Raw genomic sequence first — 24,290 nt, forward strand, 5'->3', positions numbered from 1 at the left:
TCACCAAAAGGTTTCTTTGTCAAATACCCAAGTTATTCAGAATCCTGGGATCCACAACAGGATGCAGGAAGTGGGAATGCACAAGTCTTAAAATCACATAGTTATTAAACATTAGGCTGAAGGAGCAAGCACACACACACACACACACACAAAGCTTCTTTGTTTTTTGCATATGATCTGCAACAAAGCAAAATCTATCTATAAGCATTTCTTTGAAACTGCAAAGGAAAGCCGGCCTTAAGTGTTTTTGAAGAGTAAAGACAGTACATGGAAATTAATTTTTAAAGAGCCCACTTATAAAATGCATGAAATATCAATATCATCTTTAGCTCATAGGCAACTTTTTGTGGTTTTATTAACCGACTTATGGGGAGAATCATTGACAATTGTTTAATTAATAGATCCCTGCTGTTACTTACAGGATGTTATACAGAGTTGCCTTAGAAGCAGTAGCTACTATGAACAATTGCCTGACCCTTGAGTGTGTTGTTGCTGCTCACAGCATCCTAATATGTATGGTGTTCTGAGTCCCATGGGCTCCCTATCTTTAGATTTCAGCCACTCAAGGGGATGGCAGCCCAACTATTTTAGGAGCTCCCTGGGGCCCTTCAAAGGGAATTTCATGCATGTCACACACCCTGTATTTCAAGTCCGACTGTCCCAAGCATCAAACTAGGTGAAAACCTACCTGGCAATAATGGACAAATACAACTTGATTTTACTTAGATTGATACCCTGCCCCGCTCCCTTCCAAGATCTCCAAGGCCCTAATTTGCAAAGTAAGTCTAAACGAATTTTCCTACAGTGGTAGTTCTGCAATTTAACCTCTGTAAATGGGATGGGAAGTTTTTGTTCCCCAGTTGATATATTAAAGCATGTCACTGGAACTCAGCAGGGATGTGACCAGGACAACAGGGGACATGATGAAATTCCTGACAGAGAATCTTGTGAGTTAGAAAACAGAGTCACTTGGGTGGCCAGATCATTATTCTTCTGTGGCCGTCTGTGCTCTTCCATGTCTTGGAATTTTCTGGGAGACATTAATATATTTACTTCCCCTTTGCTTGATGCTTCCTATTGTGTTCACCATGTGGCTCTTTCGCAGGAGGATGGACGGTATGAAGGCCCAACTTTGGCTCATGCTGTGGAGTTGTTTGGTGGCAGACGGTGGAGTGCTCGAAACCCCAGCCCCGGAACAGCTGCAAAGAATGCTGAGAAGCCCAATATGCAGAGAAACAACACCCTGGGCATAAGCACTACCAAGAAAAAGAAGAAAATCCTCATGAGGGTAGCGTGTTATTTGTTTATTAAGCATTAAACCCATCTTCCAGGACCGCTGTATGGTGAACATCACCATAAAACACTTTAGGTTGTTTGGGTTGAGGACAAAGTCAGGTATAAAACAGAAGATACAAGGGCTTACCACATACCTCCTTGGTGCCATGCTAGTGCCAGGAACACCAGGGAAAAGACAAGGTCCACAGAAGGACATAGACATGTAAACAAACACAGTGCAAGCTAAAAAGAGACATTGTTGAGTCATCCACAAAGTGCTGTGGGGGCAGAGAGAAGGAAAATAGAGAGCTGAGGGGCAGGCACAGAGGGCTCCACAGAGCAACTGACACACAGGTCTTGAAGAACGTGTAGGATTTTACCAAGCAAAGAACATAGGAGAAAGTGTCCCCAGCAGAGGAGACAGCATAGAGGCATAAAAGACAGCGTGTTCAAGGAAGCACATGCTGTTCTGGATGGCTAGAGCATGAGCACTCTGTGGGCAAGGAAGGGCTAGAAGAGAACAGAGATCACAGAGGCCCCAAATACTGTGTGTAGAACACAATGTAAAGTATATTAGCACTATGTATTATAAACTATATAATATCAGATATCACTATGAAGTGATAATATATTTGCTTCATGGCTATTTGTTTGTGTTGCTATAAAGAAATACCTGAGGCTGGGTAATTTATAAAGGAAAGAAGTTTAATTGACTCACAGTTCTGCAGGTGTACAGGAAGCATGGTGCCAGCATCTGCTTCTGGTGACAGCCTCAGGAAGCTTACAGTCATAGCAGAAGGTGAAGCGGGAGCCAGTGCATGACATGGCAAGAGCGGGAGCGAGAGAGAAGGGGAGAGATGCCACACACTTTTTTTTTCTCTTAGAAACAGGGTCTTGCTCTGTCACCCAGGCTGGAGTGCAGTGGTGTGATCATGGCTCACTGCAGCTTCAAACTCCTGGGCTCAAGCTGTTCTCCTGCCTCAGCCTCCCAAGTATCTGGGACCACAGGTGTACACCACCATGCCTGGCTAATTTTTTTATTTTTTATAGAGACGGGGGTCTCACTATGTTGCCCAGGCTGGTCTCGAACTCCAGGCCTTAAGTAATCCTACTGTCTCAGCCTCCCAAAGTGTTGGGATTACAGACATGAGCCACCACACCCAGCCTACACACTTTTAAATAACTAGATCTTGTGTGAAGTCAGAGCTAGAACTCACTCATCACCAAGGGAATGATCCTCAGCCATTCATGAGGGATCCACCCCCATGATCCAAACACCTCCCACTAGGCCCCACCTCTAACATTGGGAATTACATTTCAACATGAGATTTGAAGGGGACAAACATCCAAACCATATCGTCTATCTAGAAAAAGTGCCATTCTCTTTGCTTATGGGAGGCTTTGATGCTCATGTCAAATTTTATCTGCTTCACAGTTTTTTTCTGTACACAGAGGTTCCAGAGGTTGTGTGCCGCCTCTTGTCTGCCTCCCTCCCCTGAGGAGTACTGCTGTATAGTAAAGAACAAATGAAATAATATGACATGAGAATACTCGGTCAGCCTTAACGTAGGTCTTTACCAGTTTTACCAGGGAGGGGCAGTATTGAAGGTGGGTAGGTCAGAAAATAGAGACCTACCTGAACTAAAGCAGTGATGGGACAGAAATACAGGCTTGGAACCATCATGAGCTTTGTGTTCCCAGGGTGAGAGTGGAGAGGTGACTGACGATGAGATGGCAACCCGAAAGGCCAAGATGCACAAAGAGTGTCGAAGCCGGAGTGGTTCTGATCCTCAAGACATTAATGAACAAGAAGAATCAGGTAAAGTGGCATGTTTACATCTGAGATTTTTGTTTTTTAATTTTTATGGGAAAAAAGTATACATTTGGTTTTAAATTGTGACTTAAGCATTGCAAACATTTCCAACAAAACTCTTTGTCCTAACCAGACAATGAAACCTAAAGGTACTTCTGCAAACATAGTGTGCTTGGAATAAAATCCCCATTAATTAACTTGCCATTACTGACAGGGAATATTAGATATACATGGTATAATTTGGTGGATTAGACCAGTGATTCTCAACCTTGGCTGCATATTAGAGCTTTTAAGAAAATCTGATTCCTCTGGCCACATCCAAGAATAACTGATTCAGATATTCTCTGGCTGGGACCTGGACATCTATTTATTTTTGAAGCTTCTCAGACAGTTCTAACATGTAGCCAGTTGAGACCCCACCAGATTAGCCCATTCATGAAGATATTTTGGTGCTTCTTGTATAGAAACCAGCTGCATAGGTTGATTTGCTCAGACATCCAGAAGCCTCTCTGGTTTGTATTTGGTTCTGAGGGAAAGTATAATCTGAATCATTGTCTCTTTTCTGTCTTTCATCCTCACAGAGGCGAATGCCATCGCTAACCCTCCAAACCCCCTCCCTTCCAGAAGAGCCCACTCTTTGACCACAGCTGGGTCCCCCAACTTGGCTGCCGGGACATCATCTCCCATCAGGCCAGTGTCCTCCCCTGTGCTGTCTTCTTCAAACAAGAGCCCATCCAGGTGGGGTCTTAACATGATAAAACAGAAGGACCCTTCACATTATTCCAGTTATGTGGAAGGGCATATCTTTACAGTTGTCTATGGAAAGACTATTTCACGTTTTGACGTATAGTTGAACTGAAAACTGAAAAATCCTAAAATTTTAAATGATCCTAATTTTCCTAATTTTGTCCTCCTGCCTTCTCATATTACTTCAGAGGTCAGTAGCAGTAACAAAACCCAAGCCATGATTCTCCAAATCTGTACTATCCAGTACACTAGCCACTAACTAGATGTGGGTATTTAAATTCAAATGTAAATTAATTAAAATTAAAGAAAATTTAAAATTCAATTCCTCAGTCACAGTAGTGACATTTCAAGTGCTGCTCCATAGCCACAAGTAGCTGATGGTTATTATCCCAAAGAGTGTAGATAGAGAACATTGCTTTTTATCATTGCAGAAAGTTCTATTGGATAGCACTGCTCTAAATGAAGAAGAGAGAATAGATTGTTTTAATGTAAACTATTTGGCCCCTTTGCTAATCGATGAAATATATTTAATACTTTTCTCATATGTAAGTTATGCATGTCTAGAGGAATGAATTCAAGTATCACAGCAAGTTGGATATGTTTAAGTATAAATCTAAAGCTGGATAAATTATTTTATAAGTTCCATGCAAATTACATATTTGAAACAATATCTACCCTCTCAGAAGAAGGAATGATATTAAAATGGCAGACTTCCAAAGGGAACCAGAATGCTGCTGCATCTCCCTGTATCCCACAGAACCAAGCTAAAACAGGAACTCTTTACTTTATCACACACACGCACACACACACACACACACTCACTCACTCTCTCTCTCCCTCCCTCCCCCCCCACCTCCCTCTCTCCCTACTCCCTCTCTCTCTTTCTCCCTTTCTCTGTTTCTCTTGGAAGCTTCTTATTAAGAATCCTGGCTGGGCACAGTGGCTCTCACATGTAATCCTAGCACTTTTGGGAGGTCAGGGAAGGAGGATCACTTGAGCCCCCAGGAATTCGAGACCAGCCTGAGCAACAGAGACCCCATCTCTACAAAAAATAAAACAATTAGCTGGGTGTGGTGGTTCTCACCTGTGGTCCCAGCTACTCAGGAGGCTGAGGTGAGAGTATTACTTGAGCCTGGGAGGTTCCGGCTGCAGTGAGCCGTAATCATGCCATTGCACTCCAGCCTAGGCAACAGAGTGAGAGCTTGTCTCAAAAAAAAAAAAAAAAAAGAAAAAAGAAAAAAGAAAAAAAGGAAGAAAAAAAATCCTACAGTAAATTATCTTTTAAATAAAAATTCTTTCACAGTGTGAGCAATGAACTTATAATTTACGCTTTATACATTCACATTCTACAATGGGTGAGCATGGGTCAAGGTTATATGGGAATTCTTTGTACCACTCTTGCAACTTTTAGGTAAATTTAGATTCATAACAAAACTAAAAGTTACAAAAATCAGAATCCTGTTTATTATACTTTCAGCCTGTGTAGTATCCTGGGTAAACAGCAAGGAACCTGGATTAAATGGCATTTCCCGTTTATTTCAATCATTCATGAGCAGGAAAAGAAAGGACGAAGTAAGGGAGGAAAATATTTTAAAAAGAGAAATTAACATGCCAGATGCGAGATCAGAAGGCCAACCCCAGGAGGACAGGGATCAGCACCCACTCAACTGTTTTAAAACAGAAAGAAAACACAAGACAGGAGGAAAAATCAGCTTGAATGCTATTAAGGGAGAAAGCTAGAGTGAATCCTAAGTCTGGTAGTGGAAGGAGTGGACAAACAGAGTTTCCTAGAATCAAAGGGAGATGGGTTCCTACAGACAGTAGCTGGACCTGCAACCAGAAAGAAGCAAGACAGGAAATTTACTTCTTTAGCTGCAAATAATGAAGTCACCTTTTTCCTCTTCCTGCACCTCTACCCTATGTTTCCTGCACTATATTGGGGATCGACAACCTACAACCTATGCCTACAAAATGCTATAAAGCTATCAACTTGTAGTGCTCTTTCATTGCTGAAGGTGACCTTCAAATGTCAGCACAAATTAATTTTCCATGAGTGAACATTGTTAGCAGGGTTGAGAGTCACTTCAACAAACTATATATTTTTATATTTATAGTCTTAAATATATAGTTTTTAGATTATATATTTAATATACATAAAATAGACTTCATGATATTCTCTATACTTTCTTATATATTTGAAACATTTCAAAAAAACTTTCAAAATCCAAGACAAAAAAAAAATAGGTCCTCTAGAACTGGAAATACCATTTGACCCAGCCATCCCATTACTGGGCATATACCCAAAAGATTATAAATCATGCTGCTATAAAGACACATGTACACGTATGTTTATTTCGGCACTATTCACAATAGCAAAGACTTGGAACCAACCCAAATGTCCATCAGTGATAGACTGGATTAAGAAAATGTGGCACATATATACCATGGAATACTATGCAGCCATAAAAAAGGATGAGTTCATGTCCTTTGTGGGGACATTGATGAAGCTGGAAACCATCATTCTCAGCAAACTATTGCAAGGACAGAAAACGAGACACCACATGTTCTCACTCATAGGTAGGAATTGAACAATGAGAACACTTGGACACAGGGCGGGGAACATCACACACCAGGGCCTGTTGTGGGGTGGAGGGAGGGGGGAGAGAGAGCATTAGGAGATATACCTAATGTAAAGGACGAGTTAATGGGTGCAGCATACCAACATGGCACATGTATACATATGTAACAAACCTGCACGTTGTGCACATGTACCCTAGAACTTAAAGTGTAACTTAAAAAATAGATCCTGTTCATTAATTTGACTATAAACCATAATCAAAACATCTCTTATACCATTGTGTCAGGAAATCAGTATAGAAAATAAAAAATGTTGTGAAACAGTCTGTTCTGAGTTGACTCATATTTCTACATTGAATAGATGCAGCCTTGGAAGGTGCAAATATAATCCTAGGCAAAGCTGGCTTTTTTCCATTCTTTTTTAAATTTTTTAAAATTAGAGACAGTGCCTCACTATGTTGGCCAGGCTGGTTTCGAACTCCTGGGGTGAAGCAATCTTCCCACCTCAGCCTTCCAAAGTGCTGAGATTATAAGCATGAGCCACCGCACCCAGCCCTTTCCATTCTTCACATTTTTCCGATTCACGTTTTCCATTAATATTTAAAAGCTCTTCTCTGTTTTCATCTAAGGACTGGTTAAGAAAGGAATCAGACAATACACTCAAAAGTTTCTTCTTAAATGTGATTCTATAACTTAGAATATAGAAAAGAACGTGCACTATTTCCCATAGATCAAGAGTGAGTGATTTGGGGCTCTTTTTAAAAAAGACATCTTCGGAAACACTGAGTTATTTTGCCCATTGATCTGCAATTTCAAAGAACTGTTTTTGATTAATAGAGGAATATTAACCTCAGCCCTGGGCCCTTATTAAATAGACTAGAAACATGTTTTCTTTTTCACATACAACATGTTTTATTTCCTCTGATACAATATAGATTAAGAGAAGTGAAAAGAGAGTACTGGAAAATAGCTTCAATCTTAAGTAACTTGCACTCATCCTTTTGCTCGTGTTGCTAATTGGAGCAAGTCTAGTGGGACAGAATCACAGCAGTGGCCTGCCCTTGTGCCCATGAAGGCCTTGTCTTTGTTGCAGTGCTTGGAGCAGTAGTAGCTGGCACGGGCGGATCAAAGGCGGCATGAAGGGATTTCAGAGCTTCATGGTTTCAGATAGCAACATGAGTTTTGTTGAATTTGTTGAGCTGTTCAAATCGTTCAGGTACAGTGTTAACGTTTCCTTCTTATTCTTTCTCAGGCCCCCCCATTTCTATAAAGATACTCAATGAGAGGTGTTTTCCATTCCTCATTCAGTGTCAGGAGCCGCAAGGACCTGAAGGATCTGTTTGATGTCTATGCAGTGCCCTGCAACCGATCTGGCTCCGAGTCAGCCCCACTCTACACCAACCTGACAATTGATGAAAACACCAGCGATCTTCAGCCTGACCTAGGTTTGTTGAACATTTTAGGATTTCCCTTTGGGACCAATCTGTCTAAAACTTAAGGTCAGAGGTCCAGTCACACAAACTCTGAGCCTGTCCCACATAGTGTGCTATTACTGCTGTGTAGGGAAACACTTAAGAAATTTTTTTTTTTTTGAGACACAGTCTCACTCTGTTGCACAGGCTGGAGTGCAGTGGTGCAATCTCAGCTCACTGCTACCTCCACCTCCTGGGTTCAATCGATTCTCCTGCCTCAGCCTCCCGAGTAGCTGGGACTACAGGCATGTGCCACCATGCCTGGCTAATTTTTTGTATTTTTAATAGAGACGGGGTTTCACCATGTTAGCCAGAATGGTCTCGATCTCCTGACCTCGTGATCTGCCACCTCAGCCTCCCAAAGTGCTGGGATTACAGGCATGAGCCACCGCGCCCGGCCAACACTTAGAGAATTATTTTAAGGTGTCATCTGGTGTCGTGGGAGCAGGTGCTACTGGCATTTTGAGCACAGAAATTCATCGTTGTGTGGTTCTGCCCGTGTATCTCAGGATATTTAACCAATAAAGCCCTCCAGTCATTCTGACAACAAAAAACCCTTTCCCGACTGTATTAGTCCATTTTCATGCTGCTGATAAAGACATACCCAAGACTGGGTAATTTATAAGGAAAAAGAGGTATAATGGGCTCACAGTTCCATGTGGCTGGGGAGGCCTCATAATCATGGAAGAAGGTGAAAGGCATGTCTCACATGGCAGCAGACAAGAGAACTTGTGCAGGAAAAACTCCCCTTTATAAAACCATCAGATCTCATGAGACTTATTCACTATCACGAGAACATTTTCACATGGGAAAGACCTGCCCCCATGATTCAACTACCTCCCACCAGGTCTCTTCCACAACATGGAATTGTGGGAGCTACAATTCAAGATGAAATTTGGATGGGGACACAGCCAAACCATATCACTGACCATTTCCAAATGTCTGCTAGGTATGTGGTGTGTGTCACAGTGGAGAACCCCCAGTCTCTTCCCTACCTACAGACAGATGTGTGTTCAATCGCAGGGCAGTAGTCTCCTACCCTTTGACAAGGAGAGTCTTTAGTGCCTTCCACAGGGTACTTCTGTCTGAATGATTGTCCAGGATATATTTCCTACTGTGTAAACCAGAATGTCTCATTCTTATATTCCACTCACCACCACCACCATTACTATCACCACCCATGCATTTTTCTAACCACTTATGCATTTCCAGCCTATCATTTTCCTCCTCTGTTCTTCCTGGAAACTATAAACACAAATAGCAAAACAAAAAACTTTCCTCTTTTATGCAGTTGCTTCATAATTATTTATAAGTTTATGTTGTCCTTGAGCTAAGACTATTAACTATTATTCAACTTTAGTCACAAAATCTCCATAACCATGAATTAGTCAAGTAGTTACATTTTTCAAAAATTATTAGACTTTATTTTTTGTTTTATTATATTTTGTTTTATTATTATTTTCATGTATTATTTTGTATTTTTGTTTTATTTTAAAATATTTAAAAATAATGTAATTTTTTGTAGAGACAGGGTCTTGCTCTATTGACCAGGCTGCTCTCAAACTCCTAGCCTCAAGCAATCCTCCTGCCTCAGCTTCCCAAAGTGCAGGGATCCTAGGCATGAGCCTCCATGCCCAGCTTAGACTTTATTTTTAGAGCAATTTTAGGTTTATGGAAAAATGAGTGGAAAGTACAGAGTTCCAATATACTCTCTTCTACTCTCCCACACAGACTTTCTTCTGTTAGTAATATCTGGCATTAGTGTGGTACATTTGTTACAACTGAGTTAATATTGATATATTATGATGAACTGAAGTCCATAGTTAACGTTAGGATTCACTCTTTGTGTTGTGCATTCTGTGGGTTTTGACAAATGTGTGATGACATGTATCCACCTTTACAGTATCATACAGGATAGTTTCACTGCCCTGAAAGTTCCTTGTGCTTCACTCTTCCATCCCCCGAGGGGCCTCCCTCCAAATCCCTGGCAGCCACTGCTCTTTTCATTATCTCCATAGTTTTGCCTTTTCCAGAATGTTATATAGTTGGAATCACACAGTACATAGCGTTTTCAGACTGGCGTCTTTCACTTAGCAATATGCATTTAAGTTTCCTTCTTCCGTGGCTTTTTGCAGCTTGGTAGCCCATTTCTTTTTACCCTGGGTAGTATTCCATTCTGTGGAGGTACTACAGTTTGTTTATACATTCACCTACTGAAGTATATCTTGGTTGCTTCCAAGTTTTAGCAATTATGAATAAAGCTGCTATAAACATTTGCATTCAGGTTTTTGTGTGGGTATAAGTTTTTCCATCATTTGGGTAAATATCTAAGAGTGCAATTGCTGGATCATATGGTAAGCCTATGTTTAGCTCCATAAGAAACTGCCAGACTGTCTTCCAAAGTGGCTAAAATTAAAATGGCCATACCAAAGTTGGTGTGAATGTGAAGCAATTGGAACATTGCAGGTGGGAATGTAAAATGGTACAACCACTTTGGAAGACAGTGTGGCAGTTTCTTACTAAGCTAAACATATTCTTTCCATGTGACCAGCAATTACACTACTTGGTATTTACCCAAATGAGTTGAAAAATTTATATTCACACAAAAATCTGTACACAAATGCTTATAGTTACACTTCTAAATTACAGTAAAACTGTAATTTTAAGGGTATATCTTCAATCTCTACAAACAAAAATGTTCAAGTAGTTACTCCCTAAAACCAAAGCCTGAATTTGGCCTAAGTCCCCAGCTGAACCTACATTTACTTGCCATCTAATACCACATGGGATATCAAGATCATCAACCTAGCTCTGTCTTCTTTTCCTTTTTTTTTTTTTTTTTGTTTTGTTTTGAAACAGACTCTCACTCTGTTGCCCAGGCTAGAGTGCAGTGGCATAATCTCGGCTCACTGCAACCACTGCCTCCTCCTGGGTTCAAGCAATTCTCGTGCCTCAGCCTCCCCAGTGGCTGGGACTACAGGTGCACACCACCATGCCTGGCTAATTTTTGTATTTCTAGTAGAGACGGGGATTCACCATGTTGGCCAGGCTGGTCTTGAGCTCCAGACCTCAGGTGATCCATCTGCCTCAGCCTTCCAAAGTGCTGGGATTACAGTCATGAGCCACCATGCTCAGCCTTTATTTATTCATTGATTTGTTTTTTATTCCTATCACTATGTGAAGCCAGAAATAAACACTTCTTTGATGGCTTGTTTAGGTTCATTAGTAAAGAGCTTCTCCATTTTAATAACTCCACACCATTATCTCCAAAATGAACTTTGCAAAAATGCTGGCTATCTTGTCCATGTACTGTGGTGATTCTGTTTCAGATCTGTTGACCAGAAATGTCTCGGATTTGGGGTTGTTCATTAAGAGTAAACAGCAGCTATCGGACAACCAGAGGCAGATATCTGATGCCATTGCTGCTGCAAGCATTGTGACAAATGGCACTGGGATTGAGAGCACATCTCTGGGTATTTTCGGGGTGGGCATACTTCAGCTCAACGATTTCCTCGTGAATTGCCAAGGAGAACACTGCACTTATGATGAAATCCTCAGCATCATCCAGGTTTGTGCCTGTTTTTTGTGTGCATGTGTGTGTGTGATGCCTCTGGCTATTCTAATAATTTGCTGCTAAATGTTTACTCTTTCTATACTTCTTTCCAAAGCCTTTAAATCTGGGACAGAAATAGAGTTTTGCTTTTTTTGTTTTTTTGGGTTTTTTTGAGACAGAGTCTCACTCTGTTGCCAGGCTGGAGTGCAGTGGTGCAATCTCGGCTCACTACAACCTCCGCCTCCCGGGTTCAAACGATTCTCCTGCCTCAGCCTCCTGAGTAGCTGGGACTACAGGTGTGCGCCACCATGCCCAGCTAATTTTCGTATTTTTAGTAGAGATGGGGTTTCACCATGTTGGCCAGGATGGTCTGAATCTCTTGACCTCATGATCTGCCCACCTCAGCCTCCCAAAGTGCTGGGATTACAGACGTGAGCCACTGCGCCCGACCTTCTTTTGTTTTGTTTTTTAAACAAAATACCAAGTATGGGCCGGGCATGGTGGTTCACGCCTGTAATCCCAGCACTCTGGGAGGCTGAGGCCAGTGGGTCACTTGAGGCCAGGAGTTCAAGACCAGCCTGGCCAACATGATGAAACCCCATCTCTACTAAAAATACAAAAATCAGCCAGGGCGAGGCATGGTGGCTCACACCTTTAATCCTAGCACTTTGGGAGGCTGAGGCAGGCGGATCACCTGAGATCAGGAGTTCAAGACCAGCCTGGCCAACATGGTGAAACTGCATCTCTACTAAAAATACAAAAATTAGCCAGGTGTGGTGGTGCGTGCCTGTAATCCCAGCTACCCGGGAGAGTGGAGCAGGAGAATCACTGGAACACGGGAGGCGGAGACTGCAGTGAGCTGAGATCACACCACTGCACTCCAGCCTCGGCAACAGAGCGAGATCCTGTCTCAAAAAAAAAAAAAAAAAAAAAATCAGCGAGGCATGTTGGTCCACGCCTATAATCCCAACTACTTGGGAGGCTGAGACACGAGAATCCCTTGAGCCCAGGAGGCACAGAGGTTGCAGTGAGCTGAGGTCACACCACCTCACACCAGTCTGGGTAACAGAGTGAAACCCTGTCTCAAAAAAACAAACAAAAAACAAGTATGTAAGTGTTCTTCTTTAATATATAATTAATGTGGGTCCCAGGCTTTCTCTAACTCAGTAACTGTTGTAAGGAGTCGGTACATAATTTTTTCTTGTTATTCTAGAACATGCAACAGATTTAGTCTAGGTTTTCAACCTCATTAGTCATTAAATGAACATGTACTAGTTCCTACTATGCTGGCTCAGTTTTAGGAGGTGGGAATATAGCAGAGAATAAGATAAAAGTTCTGGTCCTCAATGCAGCTTACGTTCTGGAAGGTGAGGCAGACAACAAAGATACGATGTAATTTCGGGTAATAATGGAGTAGGGGAAAAACTGAGTCAAGTAAAGGAATGGAATGATACAGGAGGAGGGCTGAGGAGAGTAAGCAAAGGCCACTTGGAAGAGGTGGCATTTGGACTGAGCCCTAAGTCAATAACCAGTCTGAAGGTCTCAGGAAAGAGCATTCACAGGGAGCCACAAGGTCAAAGACCAAGACAGCAGCAAGCTGGGGGTTTATGAGGAACCACAAAAAGCTGGTGTACTGTGAGCTGCACAAGCCAAGCAGAGAATGGCAGGCATGGTGTCAGACAGATGTGCAAGGGCCCAATCATCCGGGCCTTTTAGAGCATGATAAGGAGGTTGACTGTAGTCCATGTGAAATGGGAAACCACTGAAATTGTTGAGCAGGGGACTAACATGATTTGATTTTTTTTTTTTTTTTTTTTTTGAGATAGAGTCTCTGTCACCCAGGCTGGAGGGCAGTGGCACGATCTTGGTTCACTGCAACCTCTGCCTCCCAGGTTCAAGTGATTCTCCTGCCTCAGCCTCCCAAGTAGCTGGGATTACAGGCACGCAACACCATGCCCATCTAATTTTTGTATTTTTAGTAGAGATGGGGTTTCACCATTTTGGCCAGGCTGGTCTCGAACTCCTGACCTCGTGATCTGCCCACCTCAACCTCCCAAAGTGCTGGGATTACAGGCGTGAGCCACTGCGCCTGGCTGATTTATTTTTTATGAGGTTACTCTGAGCCAGGCATGGTGGCACAAACCTGTAGTCCCAGCTACTCAGGAAGCTGAGGCAGAAGGATTGCCTGAGCCCAGAAGTTTGAGGCCAGGCTGGGCAATATAGCAAGACCCTGTCTCTAAAAAAAAATTTTAAGTGGTTACTCTGGCCCCATTGTCAACTGTGCGGGTGAAGGAACAGATGCAGAGAGACTGCTTAGGAAGCTATCATAGTAACCAGCAATAGCTGGTGAAGGTTTACACTACAGGGTGTCAGCAGAGAGGAGTGGTGTGGCTCCATGCAACAAATGAGTCTAGGTTTCAACCTCCCTTATCACCTGACTGGGTATCAGTGTATTAGTTGTCCAGCAGTTGGATTTGATCACTGAAAATGCTAAAATTGTGAGATTACTATCACACTGTTGAGTGCTCATTATGATATTACTAAATACAGGCATGGCACTAAGTGCTGTATGTGAATCATCTCAGTTCGCCTCTCACCAACTTTATGGTAGCTGCTATTATTATCCCCATTTTCACCTGGATAAACTGATATACTTTGTTTTCATAGAAATCAGCCTTCTTTTCTCATTCTCTCCTTTTTTCTATTAAATAAATATGCTTAGTATACTAAACTCACATATAATAAATGTTTTCTTTTGGACTAAAAACTACTTCTTACCACTACGTTACTAAATTAGTTCAAATATTTGGTTTAGATGTTTCCTGATGAAAACAGAACAGCTTTAAAAAATGATGTGGTTTCTTTCCCCCTCTTAGTTTCCTTAACCTAAATAACACTTTTTTTTTAATCCCTTGCAGAAGTTTGAGCCTAGCATCAGTATGTGTCATCAGGGACTAATGTCATTTGAAGGGTTTGCAAGGTAACTTTTAAAATATCTTTTGCCCATCTTTTAAGAGTAGTATGCATTTTTCCCATGCAGTCTTAAGAAAATTTGTTTCACCTAGGTTTCTGATGGATAAAGAAAATTTTGCCTCAAAAAATGATGAGTCACAGGAGAACATTAAAGAACTGCAGCTACCCCTCTCATATTATTACATCGAATCTTCGCACAATACCTACCTCACGGGCCATCAGCTCAAAGGAGAATCCTCAGTAGAACTCTACAGCCAGGTACAGGGAATACCACTTGGAATGTGGTTTTTATTAAACCTAATTATTTACGTAACCCCCAAAGTCACAAAAACCTGACCCCAGACTCCTTTGAAGAGCTTGTAAAGTAAGCTATTACGTGTCAAATGTGAGGAACCATGAAGTGTGGGAAAACTGGCTATACTACAGCAGTCGTTTTCTTTACTTCTTTTGTTTTGTTTTCCCCCATCTATACTTAACCTTTATTCTAGGCCAAAATGAAAGTGTTTGTTTGAGACTCATAGCTTTTAGATCCTAGTTAGTCTGACCTACTCCCACTAAAATTAGATTTTCCCATGGGAAAATTATCTAATCGTTTCTCTAACTGCTAAATAATATATTGTAGTGGGAAAGCATAGTAGAAAATGCAACTTTCTATGTACTTATTCCCAAAATATTGTTTGTTTTGCTTTTCAGTTTGTTAAATAATCAATCTATCCCTATGGTAACCAAAAAAAAAAATGCAGAAAAAAATCTGCACAGACTTTAGGCACTGTCCCTACACATTAAATTCATGAAAATGTTCTTTGAAACTCAATAGGTTTTCTAGACTAGAAAAAGTACATCCTTTTGACCTAAACATCCAACTTGCAATGATCTGCGTGTCCATTGCCTCTCTGCTGTACCGTCTGCAACTTCCTCATCTATTCTGCCTTTTTTCTTAACTCTTTCAAGAAGGGTCAATTCGGTTGGAGCTAGGCAGGGAATATAAGTGTGTCATTGTGTGCGCATGTGGGTCCAGGTTTGAAAACTACAGGTGTATTGTTTACATAACCCCAGCAACAATGAGGTTTCTTTGTTCTCCAGATTAGTCCAGATATTCCTCAAAGCATGGAGCAATTTTTTGTCCCAAAGCTTGCTTAGCGGGAATATGTATTTTAAACTCTGTTTTCTAAGGAAACTTTATTATGAATGAAGATGTGTTTTTAGAGTAGTGATTTTCAAAATAGAAGTTCTGTCATGGGGCCTCAGCCCCCAACACTGAGATGAAGAAGCCAGAGAGTAGGAGGGGTGCCATACGCTGCCCCACTTCAGGTAATGTCTGCTCTTCTACACACTTTACATATTGGCCCTCCATTCGCACACAGAATGCCAAAGTTAAAAGAAGTTTGAAATTCATTATTCTATAGGAATGAAATTAAATATACATATAAATACAGATACTTATATATATTTCATATACACATATGTAGGTATATACATATATATGTGTGTACATATATGTGTAAGTGCATATATACATATCTATGTATATCTATGTACTTGTGTGTATGCACATTTATCCCAGGAAAATAAACAAGGACCAGTGTCCTGGCTTTAATTTCTATTTCATTCCTCTGTTTGACTTCAAACAGTTTTTAAACCTCTTAACATCACACCCCAAGGAGAGACTATCACAGCTTTTGAATAAGGCACAAGAAACCCTCAAATAGACTCACAGATGTGATTAAACCTAGTGTGCAGGTAGATCCCTCTTACTTCATTTCTAACCCCTCTCCACTCTTCCTTAGCCCTTCCTAATTACCTCTTAACATTACTCCGTGGGGCAGATGGGAAGTGAGAATAAGCCTTGTTCTTCTCATGTAGAATTTCCAGCCCAGGTTTTCCTCTTCTAGCCATATGTGGAGATCTAAGGTTACACAGACTTTGGTGAAGACCTTCAGTCCTTCCATGCTGAAAAGCCATCTCATCTGTTGCCAGTTACTGAACATTATTCCCGGTCTGGCAGGGGCACCACAGAGATAAGCAGATTGGTGTTCCAGCCACCATTTTACATAGCAATTTCCAGCCCAAGACACTGCACCTGTAGATACTCTAGCTGCTGAAAGAAGCAGATAGCCTTGAGATTCTAGGCCACCGACTATGCTGTAAAAAAGGAAGAATATAGCACATATCTCATATAGAAGTGTTAAAATGAGAATCATTCCACTATCTGAGCTTAGTTGCAGAAACTCTAGTGGCCACTAAGCCCCAGTAATGGATTGCTGTCATGCAGAAATAGTTATGTGCATTCTAAAATCAGTGGGTAGGCACATTTACAGATGTATCAATTTCTTGGCTTGGGTCACTATTCCAGTATGTAATAATTTTTTAAGATGATGTACAGATAGATCTATGGAGGAAGAGGTTGCTTCAAGCAAACTTTACAGAGTTGCAAACCAAGCACATGTATTGAGCTCTGCTTCCCACTTCAGATCCAGGATAACAAATAGGTATCAATTCATCTGATTCTTTGGTAGTGATTTCTGGAGCACTTTAATAAAGAGGTTGTGAGCTAACATATTAAAGCTTAAAGGACAAGTGTGCCTAGCTTGATTACTGATGTCTGCTGTGGGTATGGGAGAAAGGAACCATTTATGGATTATTTGCCATCCCTGCTCTAGTTGCTATTCTGGAATTAGATAGCCAGGCAAATCCTTGGCAACTCTGCTTCTACTCTTCTTACATGTTATGCATTCACAGCAAAGATGTTTAATCGTGGCTTAATTTGGGTCTTAATGGAAGTGATTTTATCCTGATTGGCTTGCTGTAAATGTTTAGCCAGTTCATTAAGGACTCAGTGGCCTTATTTTCTCTGGGCTGTGGCATCAGCATTTTCACCTCCATTGATGTCTACCCAGATAGAGCACTTGCCTGGCTCTCTAATTTGAAGATGTGCCATTTCAAGGGGCCAAAGTTGCTAGGAAAATGGCCATATGGTTTTGCTATCAAATTTTATTTTCCTTTAATATTCAGCTCTGGTAAACACTCTTTCTACCTTAATCTGTTCCCTTCATTCCCCACTCCAGATTAATTGCGGCCTTTGGCGAAAATGCCATGTTTGTTTTAGACCATTTGCCCTTCTGCTTTAGTCCTGAGTGTGAACACTGCCTGATATGTAGAACTACATGCTGGGTTTAGTTTGAGGCTTTATCTCCAGGTGCTCACCTGGGGTGGATTCACTCATTGATCACACAGGTCCTCTTGCAAGGCTGTCGAAGTGTAGAATTGGACTGCTGGGACGGAGACGATGGGATGCCCATCATTTATCATGGACATACGCTGACAACCAAGATCCCCTTCAAGGTAATCCTTCATAACTTTCTTTAAATCAAATCCCAAAGAGACATTATCTTCATTTCTTTTTTTTTTTTTTTTTTTTTTTGAGACGGGTTCTTGCTTTGTTATCCAGGCTGGAGTGCAGTGGTACCATCTTGGCTCACTGCAACCTCTGCCTCTGAGGTTAAAGAGATTCTCCTACCTCAGCCTCCCAAGTAGCTAGGATTACAAGCCCATACCATCAAGCCTAGCCAATTTTTGTATTTCCAGTGGAGACGGGGTTTCACCACGTTGGCCAGGCTGGTCTCAAACTCCTGACCTCAAGTGCTCCTCCCGCCCCTCAGCCTCCCAAAGTGCTGGGATTACAGATGTGAGCCACTGCGCCTGGCCTTCATTCTTCATTTAAATCAGTAACTTGACCAAATTACACCTTAGGTCAAGGGTCTTTATGCTGGGTCTAAATGAAGACTTCCCAAAAGTGTTTGCTGTATCATGTGGAATGTGCACATGTTCATTTTTCTGGAGTTAATCTAGAACTCTCATTAGATTCCCCATTCAACCCAAGTTAGTAACCATTACCTTACATTAGTTAGCATGTAATAATATTGTTGCAATTTTTACGTAATATGATATATAAAGGCAGGGTCTGTTTTCCTGCTATAGGAATTAATGGTCATTTGTCCTGGTGTCATGCTGACAAAGGCCAATGTCAGGAGTTAGGAGATGGTTAAATAGTTAGCATTATAATGTAATGAGCATCAGTTCCACCTGAGAAGATTGGTCACCCAGGAAGACTGATCTCACTGGATTTGTGTTTCAAATTCTGGGTAGCTTATTAGTTCAGTTATGCAATTACTACCTTCATTCAGAGGGTCTTAGGCTATGTAACATAATTTTCTCTGAACTGTGGCCAGGTTGTGAAGGAATATTATTTTTATTTTACATGTAGAAATAGTGGCTAAAATGCATTTTCTCCTCAACTTGGTTTCCTATTTAGCATTCCTAAAACTCCTGTATGCTATATTGGCATGGGGATGAGTTGATAACTGTGTTTACATATACACATAAATATATGTGACATAAGTCTTATTGCCTCAAATAAATTATAAAATCTTTATAAGCAAGAAAGTATTTTATGCTTAATTATGTTTGCTGCTATAACTAGGACAGTGTCTTCTACCTGCAATATACTCTATATATGTATACAGAGAGAGTATATGTATATTAATAGATTTGTTAAATTCAATATGATAGTTGTTCCTTATAGTATGTGAACAATACTCACTATAAACAGTTTAATGTCTTTCTACAAAATAGCCTTATCCTCATGCTTCATTTGAAAATATGAAAACCATCTTTGGCCAGAGTCTGCTGCATGTAACAATTGAGATGCTTTCTGTGGCTATAACTGCCCTGCCTTCTGACCACCTTGACAGATATCTGGACTCTAATGAGCTGTTTTGGCTCTCATAGGAAGTGGTTGAAGCCATTGATCGCAGTGCCTTCATCAACTCTGACCTGCCAATCATCATATCGATTGAGAACCACTGTTCATTGCCTCAGCAACGAAAAATGGCAGAAATTTTCAAGGTGAGCTCTCAACGAAAAGGCAGGATGGTATGTTGGCCCTTGTCTTGCAATTGTCATTGGGTTGTTTTGTTTTGTTTTGTTTTTTTGAGACAGATTCTCACTCTCTCACCCAGGCTGGAGTGCAGTGGCGCAGTCTTGGCTCACTGCAACCTCTGCCTCTGAGGTTCAAGTGATTGTCCTGCCTCAGCCTCCTGAGTAGCTGGGATTACCGGCATGCGCCCCCATGCCTGGCTAATTTTTGTATTTTTAGTAGAGACGGGGTTTCACCATGATAGCCAGGCTGCTCTGGAACTCCTGGCTTCAAGTGATCCACCCGTCTCGGCCTCCCAAAGTGCTGGGATTATAGGCGTGAGACACTGCACCCAGCCGTCATTAGGTTTAAAGGAGGCCTTTGTGGACTATGCTGCAATTAGACCTTGGCTATGAAGCATATACAGTTAGGGTCCCACAAACCTGAGAAATTGGGCTGTTCTCAGAGCCTGGGCCTTCTCTGGGATGGTCCCTATTTTCAGCTGGAGTGATATAAGTATTGCTCTCTGGTCTCCTTACCCTTTCCAGAAAGCCTTAGGAGACTAGAATAGACCAACTCTCCAACACTTCTGGTACCACAAATCAGGGATGCCAGGATGTCATCTGTCAGTTGTATGTGGAAAAGCTGAAAATACCTCAGGGCAAGTAAGTCAAATCTTATAGGAGAAGATCGTCTTTTTTTTTTTTTTTTTTTTTTTTGAGATGGAGTCTCGCTCTGTCACCCAGGCTGGAGTGCAGTGGTACAATCTCTGCTCACTGCAAGCTCCACCTCCCAGGTTCACGCCATTCTCCTGCCTCAGCCTCCTGAATAGCTGGGACTCCAGGCGCTCGCCACCACGCCTGGCTAATTTTTTGTATTTTTAGTAGAGTTGGGGTTTCACCATGTTAGCCAGGATGGTCTCGATCTCCTGACCTCATGATCCACCCACCTCAGCCTCCCAGAGTGCTGGGATTACATACGTGAGGCACCACACCCAGCCAAGAAGATCTTCTTATACCACAGTACAAAGATCCAAGTTAGCAAAGAGCTTAGACTGGCCAGAACAGTTGCTGTGTTAACAGTCAGTCCTTCCTTATATAAGGGAATGATAATGTATTGGGGGAACCTGCCCCCAATGTTTCAACGTAGATTCTTTCTATTTTCCCTAAGTGTCAGCCAGTCTGAGATATAAAGAGAAAGAATACAAAGAGAGGAATTTTACAACTGGGCTGCCAGGGGTGACATCACATATTGATAGGTCCATGATGCCCACCTGAGCTGCAAACCCAGCAAGTTTTATTAAGGATTTCAAAAGGGGTTTACGAACAGGGAGTAGGTCACACGCTTCAAGGGACAAAAGGCAGAGCAAAGATCACATGCTTCGGAGGAAACAGGACCAGGGCAAAATCAGAAACTCCTGATAAGGGTCTATGTTCAGCGGTGTACGTATTGTCTTGATAAACATCTTAACAGAAAACAGGGTTCAAGAGCAGAGAACCGGTCTGACCTCAAATTTACCAGGGCTGGGGTTTCCCAATCCTAGTAAGCCTGAGGGTACTGCAGGAGACCAGGGCATATCTCAGTCCTTATCTCAACTGCATAGGACAGACATTCCCAGAGCAGCTGTTTATAGACCTCTCCCCAGGAATGCAATTCTTTTCCTAGGGTCTTAATATTATATTCCTTGCTAGGAAAAGAATTTAGCGATATCTCTCCTACTTGCACATCTGTTTATAGGCTCTCTGCAACTAGAAAAATATGGCTCTTTTTGCCTGACCCTGCAGGCAGTCACACCTTATGGTTGTCTTCCCTTGTTCCCGAAAATCGCTGTTATTCTGTTCATTTTCAAGGTGCACTGATTTCATATTGTCCAAACACACATGTTTTACAATCAATTTGTACAATAGTGGTCCTGAGGTGACGTACATTCTCAGTTTACAAAGATAACAGGATTAAGAGATTCAAGTAAAGACAGGCATAAGAAATTATAAAAGTATTAATTTTGGGAACTGATAAATGTCCATGAAATCTTCACAATTTATGTTCCTCTGCCACGGCTCCAGCTGGTCCCTCTGTTCGGGATCCCTGACTTCCTACAACAATATTGCACCCAGATTTAGAAGCAGATATTCCATTATACTTCCCCCTTCCTTTAATGGTAGAGGCATTTGTGGAAATGTGGCTCTTAGTGGGAAGGAGGGGCACTGGTAAAATGTCCCCAAATATTAATGCCAACAAAACTAATTAACTTTTCATATTGTCCTGACCTAAGTTTTGATTTTATTTTTCAATTAAAAAATAACTCAGGGCCAGGCCCAGTGGCTCACACCTGTAATCCTAGCACTTTGGGAGGCTGAGGCGGGTGGATCGCTTGAGCTCAGGAATTCGAGACCAGTCTGGGCAACAATGGATATAAGCATTGTGTCTGCTTTCCCTCCACCCACCTCCTTGACAGACACACATTCTGCTTTGGAGATCCATGCTCAAAATCTTTGTGAGAATTGTGTCTGTGGTTCTTTACACTATGTGGGTGCAAATTCTACCTTTATCTTTGTCCCTACTCCCTACCCCCTCCAAAGTTTTATCCTTTTGACTTGACTTCATCTGAAACTAACCTTATTCTACAAACAACAGCCTCTAACTGATTCTGTTTTCTTATTTAATACATCGGACCACAGAATATTTTCCTAAATAGTTAGAACTGACACCAGCTGCAGAGTGGCCTCAACCTCTCCTCCTGTCCTTCTAAACACCTCCCTTCCTTTCAGTAAGAAACTGAAGGGGGCAGGAGCAGGGGACAGCTTCTTTCCTAGTTCCTCTTCCTAAGACTTTTTAAATAATTCAACCAGTCTAAAATATCTACTATATTTATGAAGTGTACATATATATATCAATTATAGATAAAAGGCATTGATTGTGTTTTCCTTCATTCTTTTTAGACTGTGTTTGGAGAAAAGCTGGTGGCTAAATTCTTATTTGAGACTGATTTCTCAGATGATCCAATGCTTCCTTCACCTGACCAACTCAGAAGGAAAGTTCTTCTTAAAAACAAGAAGCTAAAAGCCCATCAGACGCCAGTGGATATCTTAAAGCAAAAGGTACTCCCCTCTTATTAAACCAGTTATGAAAAGGCAGTGTGCCTAGAACAAAGAAAAATAACATCATTCTAACCTTTCAGATGACCTGCTGGTTTACTAGTTTTTCAAGACTGACTTTCCTTAAATGATAAATTTGATTTTGGGCTTTTCATTCCATAAACCAATAAATTCTCTCATCTCACTCACCCAAGATTTAATTTGTGGAATTGTTCCCACATAGAATATACCTCCGTTATTTAATTTATTCTGAGTGGGATGAAGTGTGACTCTTGTGTCTGAAACTGAGCTTCGGGGGTTGTTCATCCCATAATGGCTGCTGTAGTCCCCTTAGGGAGAGTCCCCTTAGGGGAGCCCTTGGCATGGGGCCTGTAGTAGAAGCCCAATAGCCATAGCCCTGTGATCCCAGCATATCACTAGTTTATGCTGCTTGGGCCCAGATCTGGACAACAGAGATCTGGGCCCAAGCAGGACAAACCCACCTGTGTAGGAGACCCTCGGCCCAAAGGTCTGTGAAAAAGTTCAGGTACAGAACACTGAGTCTATTTTCCGGTCTGCACCTACTTATCCCACAGGATGACAGCTGGCAAAACTATTTGTCCTACTTAGGAGGGCACTGTCGGTCCTAAAACATCACTTTGGAAACTAGCCAGCTACAGACTTGCTCTCAGGCTGGCTCAAAGAGTACAGGCACATAGATGCTAAACATACAGAAACCAGTTTCTTTACAAACATCCGAACCTGCATATTCCCTTGAAGCGTTTGTGTCCTCTGAAGGTATACATTACCCAATTTGAAGATCACCCATGATTCTGGGCCAAAAGTTGCAAAATCAGTCACCTTCAGGGGCTAAGCAGGAAACATCAGTGTGAGGAGCCAGCTGGATACAGGACAGCTGGAAGTGGTGAGGACAGGAGTGGAGTGTGCACGCCGTGTCAATGAACAGCTCTAATTCAATTATTTTTAAACACTGCACCAGCCAAACAAGTCAGGTCCAGAGGTTAAGTCAGCCCCAAGGGCCACCAGTTGGAGACCTCCACTAGGTCTACCTTTATCCAGATCTGCGCTTCCAAATCTGCTCCAGGTGACCTTGCTTTTGCCTGGGTTTCAGAGGCCATGGCACCTATGCTGATGGGCCTTGTTACAAAGTTATTTAAATATTAGCATGTATACTCTACCTGGCCTTCCTCAAATGCCACATCAGTGACTGACCACCCAGCAGTGGTGCTTTTTCTTCTAGAACCCTGTTCATCTGTGCTGTTTTCTTTATCCAACAATTCCTGCCCTGTCCTCACTGCCAAGCAGATAAAGCTGCTAACCACACATACCACTGTGGTCTTCAGGATAAATGATAAATGTGAATGTCCTTGCCTTTTCCATTCTGTGCACAGTCATTTGCAGTTACTTATAAGGCCTTCATTCCACTAATGAACAGAAGTCTTTTTTATGTTGAGCCCAAATCTTCCTTCCTGTTCCTCCTTCTCATTGGCCCTCCCTCTTCCCTCTGCAGCTGTACAGACTAATTTTATATTTAGAAAGCTATCATGTGTTTCCCCACCAGCTTTTCTTCTCCAAGCTAAAAACTCTTGTTGTGCCAACTGTTCCTGACGGGATATGGTTGCTAAGACTCTTTACTTACCATTAAGAATATCGTAGATATTCTTAAATTTGTGGATATTCTTGAATTTGTCAGTCTTAAAATGTGATTTCCAAAACTTAATCAGTGTTCTAGGTAGTATATTACAGCACAAGAACAGTGAAACCATCACCTCCCCTAATTTGAACTTTAAACCTTTGTTAATGCAGCCTCAGACTGTCTGCTTTTCAAAAATTCTTGGCCAGCCGCTGTGGCTCATGCCTGTAATCCCAG

The 24,290-nt window shown here is 41.7% G+C and overlaps 1 protein-coding gene across 17 annotated transcripts in view; it reads left to right on the forward strand.

The window, feature by feature from the left end:
• PLCE1 (phospholipase C epsilon 1) overlaps positions 1–24,290 on the forward strand; it is a 444,022-nt gene that overhangs the window by 366,255 nt on the left and 53,477 nt on the right. For 14 of the 17 annotated variants that reach the window (XM_063727669.1, XM_054522660.2, XM_054522668.2 and 11 more), the window contains 11 exons: positions 1,106–1,288; positions 2,977–3,094; positions 3,670–3,826; positions 7,506–7,628; positions 7,721–7,857; positions 11,214–11,452; positions 14,356–14,417; positions 14,503–14,668; positions 17,645–17,752; positions 19,199–19,315; positions 22,265–22,423. In XM_063727669.1, coding sequence (XP_063583739.1) covers positions 1,106–1,288; positions 2,977–3,094; positions 3,670–3,826; positions 7,506–7,628; positions 7,721–7,857; positions 11,214–11,452; positions 14,356–14,417; positions 14,503–14,668; positions 17,645–17,752; positions 19,199–19,315; positions 22,265–22,423 — 1,569 coding nt within the window. The remainder of the gene's footprint in view (positions 1–1,105; positions 1,289–2,976; positions 3,095–3,669; positions 3,827–7,505; positions 7,629–7,720; positions 7,858–11,213; positions 11,453–14,355; positions 14,418–14,502; positions 14,669–17,644; positions 17,753–19,198; positions 19,316–22,264; positions 22,424–24,290) is intronic. The other 3 variants (XM_054522669.2, XM_063727672.1, XM_024253552.3) reach the window with 1 other exon arrangement.

Source organism: Pongo abelii, chromosome 8 (assembly GCF_028885655.2).
Source record: "Pongo abelii isolate AG06213 chromosome 8, NHGRI_mPonAbe1-v2.0_pri, whole genome shotgun sequence".
In the NCBI taxonomy this organism is placed as follows: domain Eukaryota; kingdom Metazoa; phylum Chordata; class Mammalia; order Primates; family Hominidae; genus Pongo; species Pongo abelii.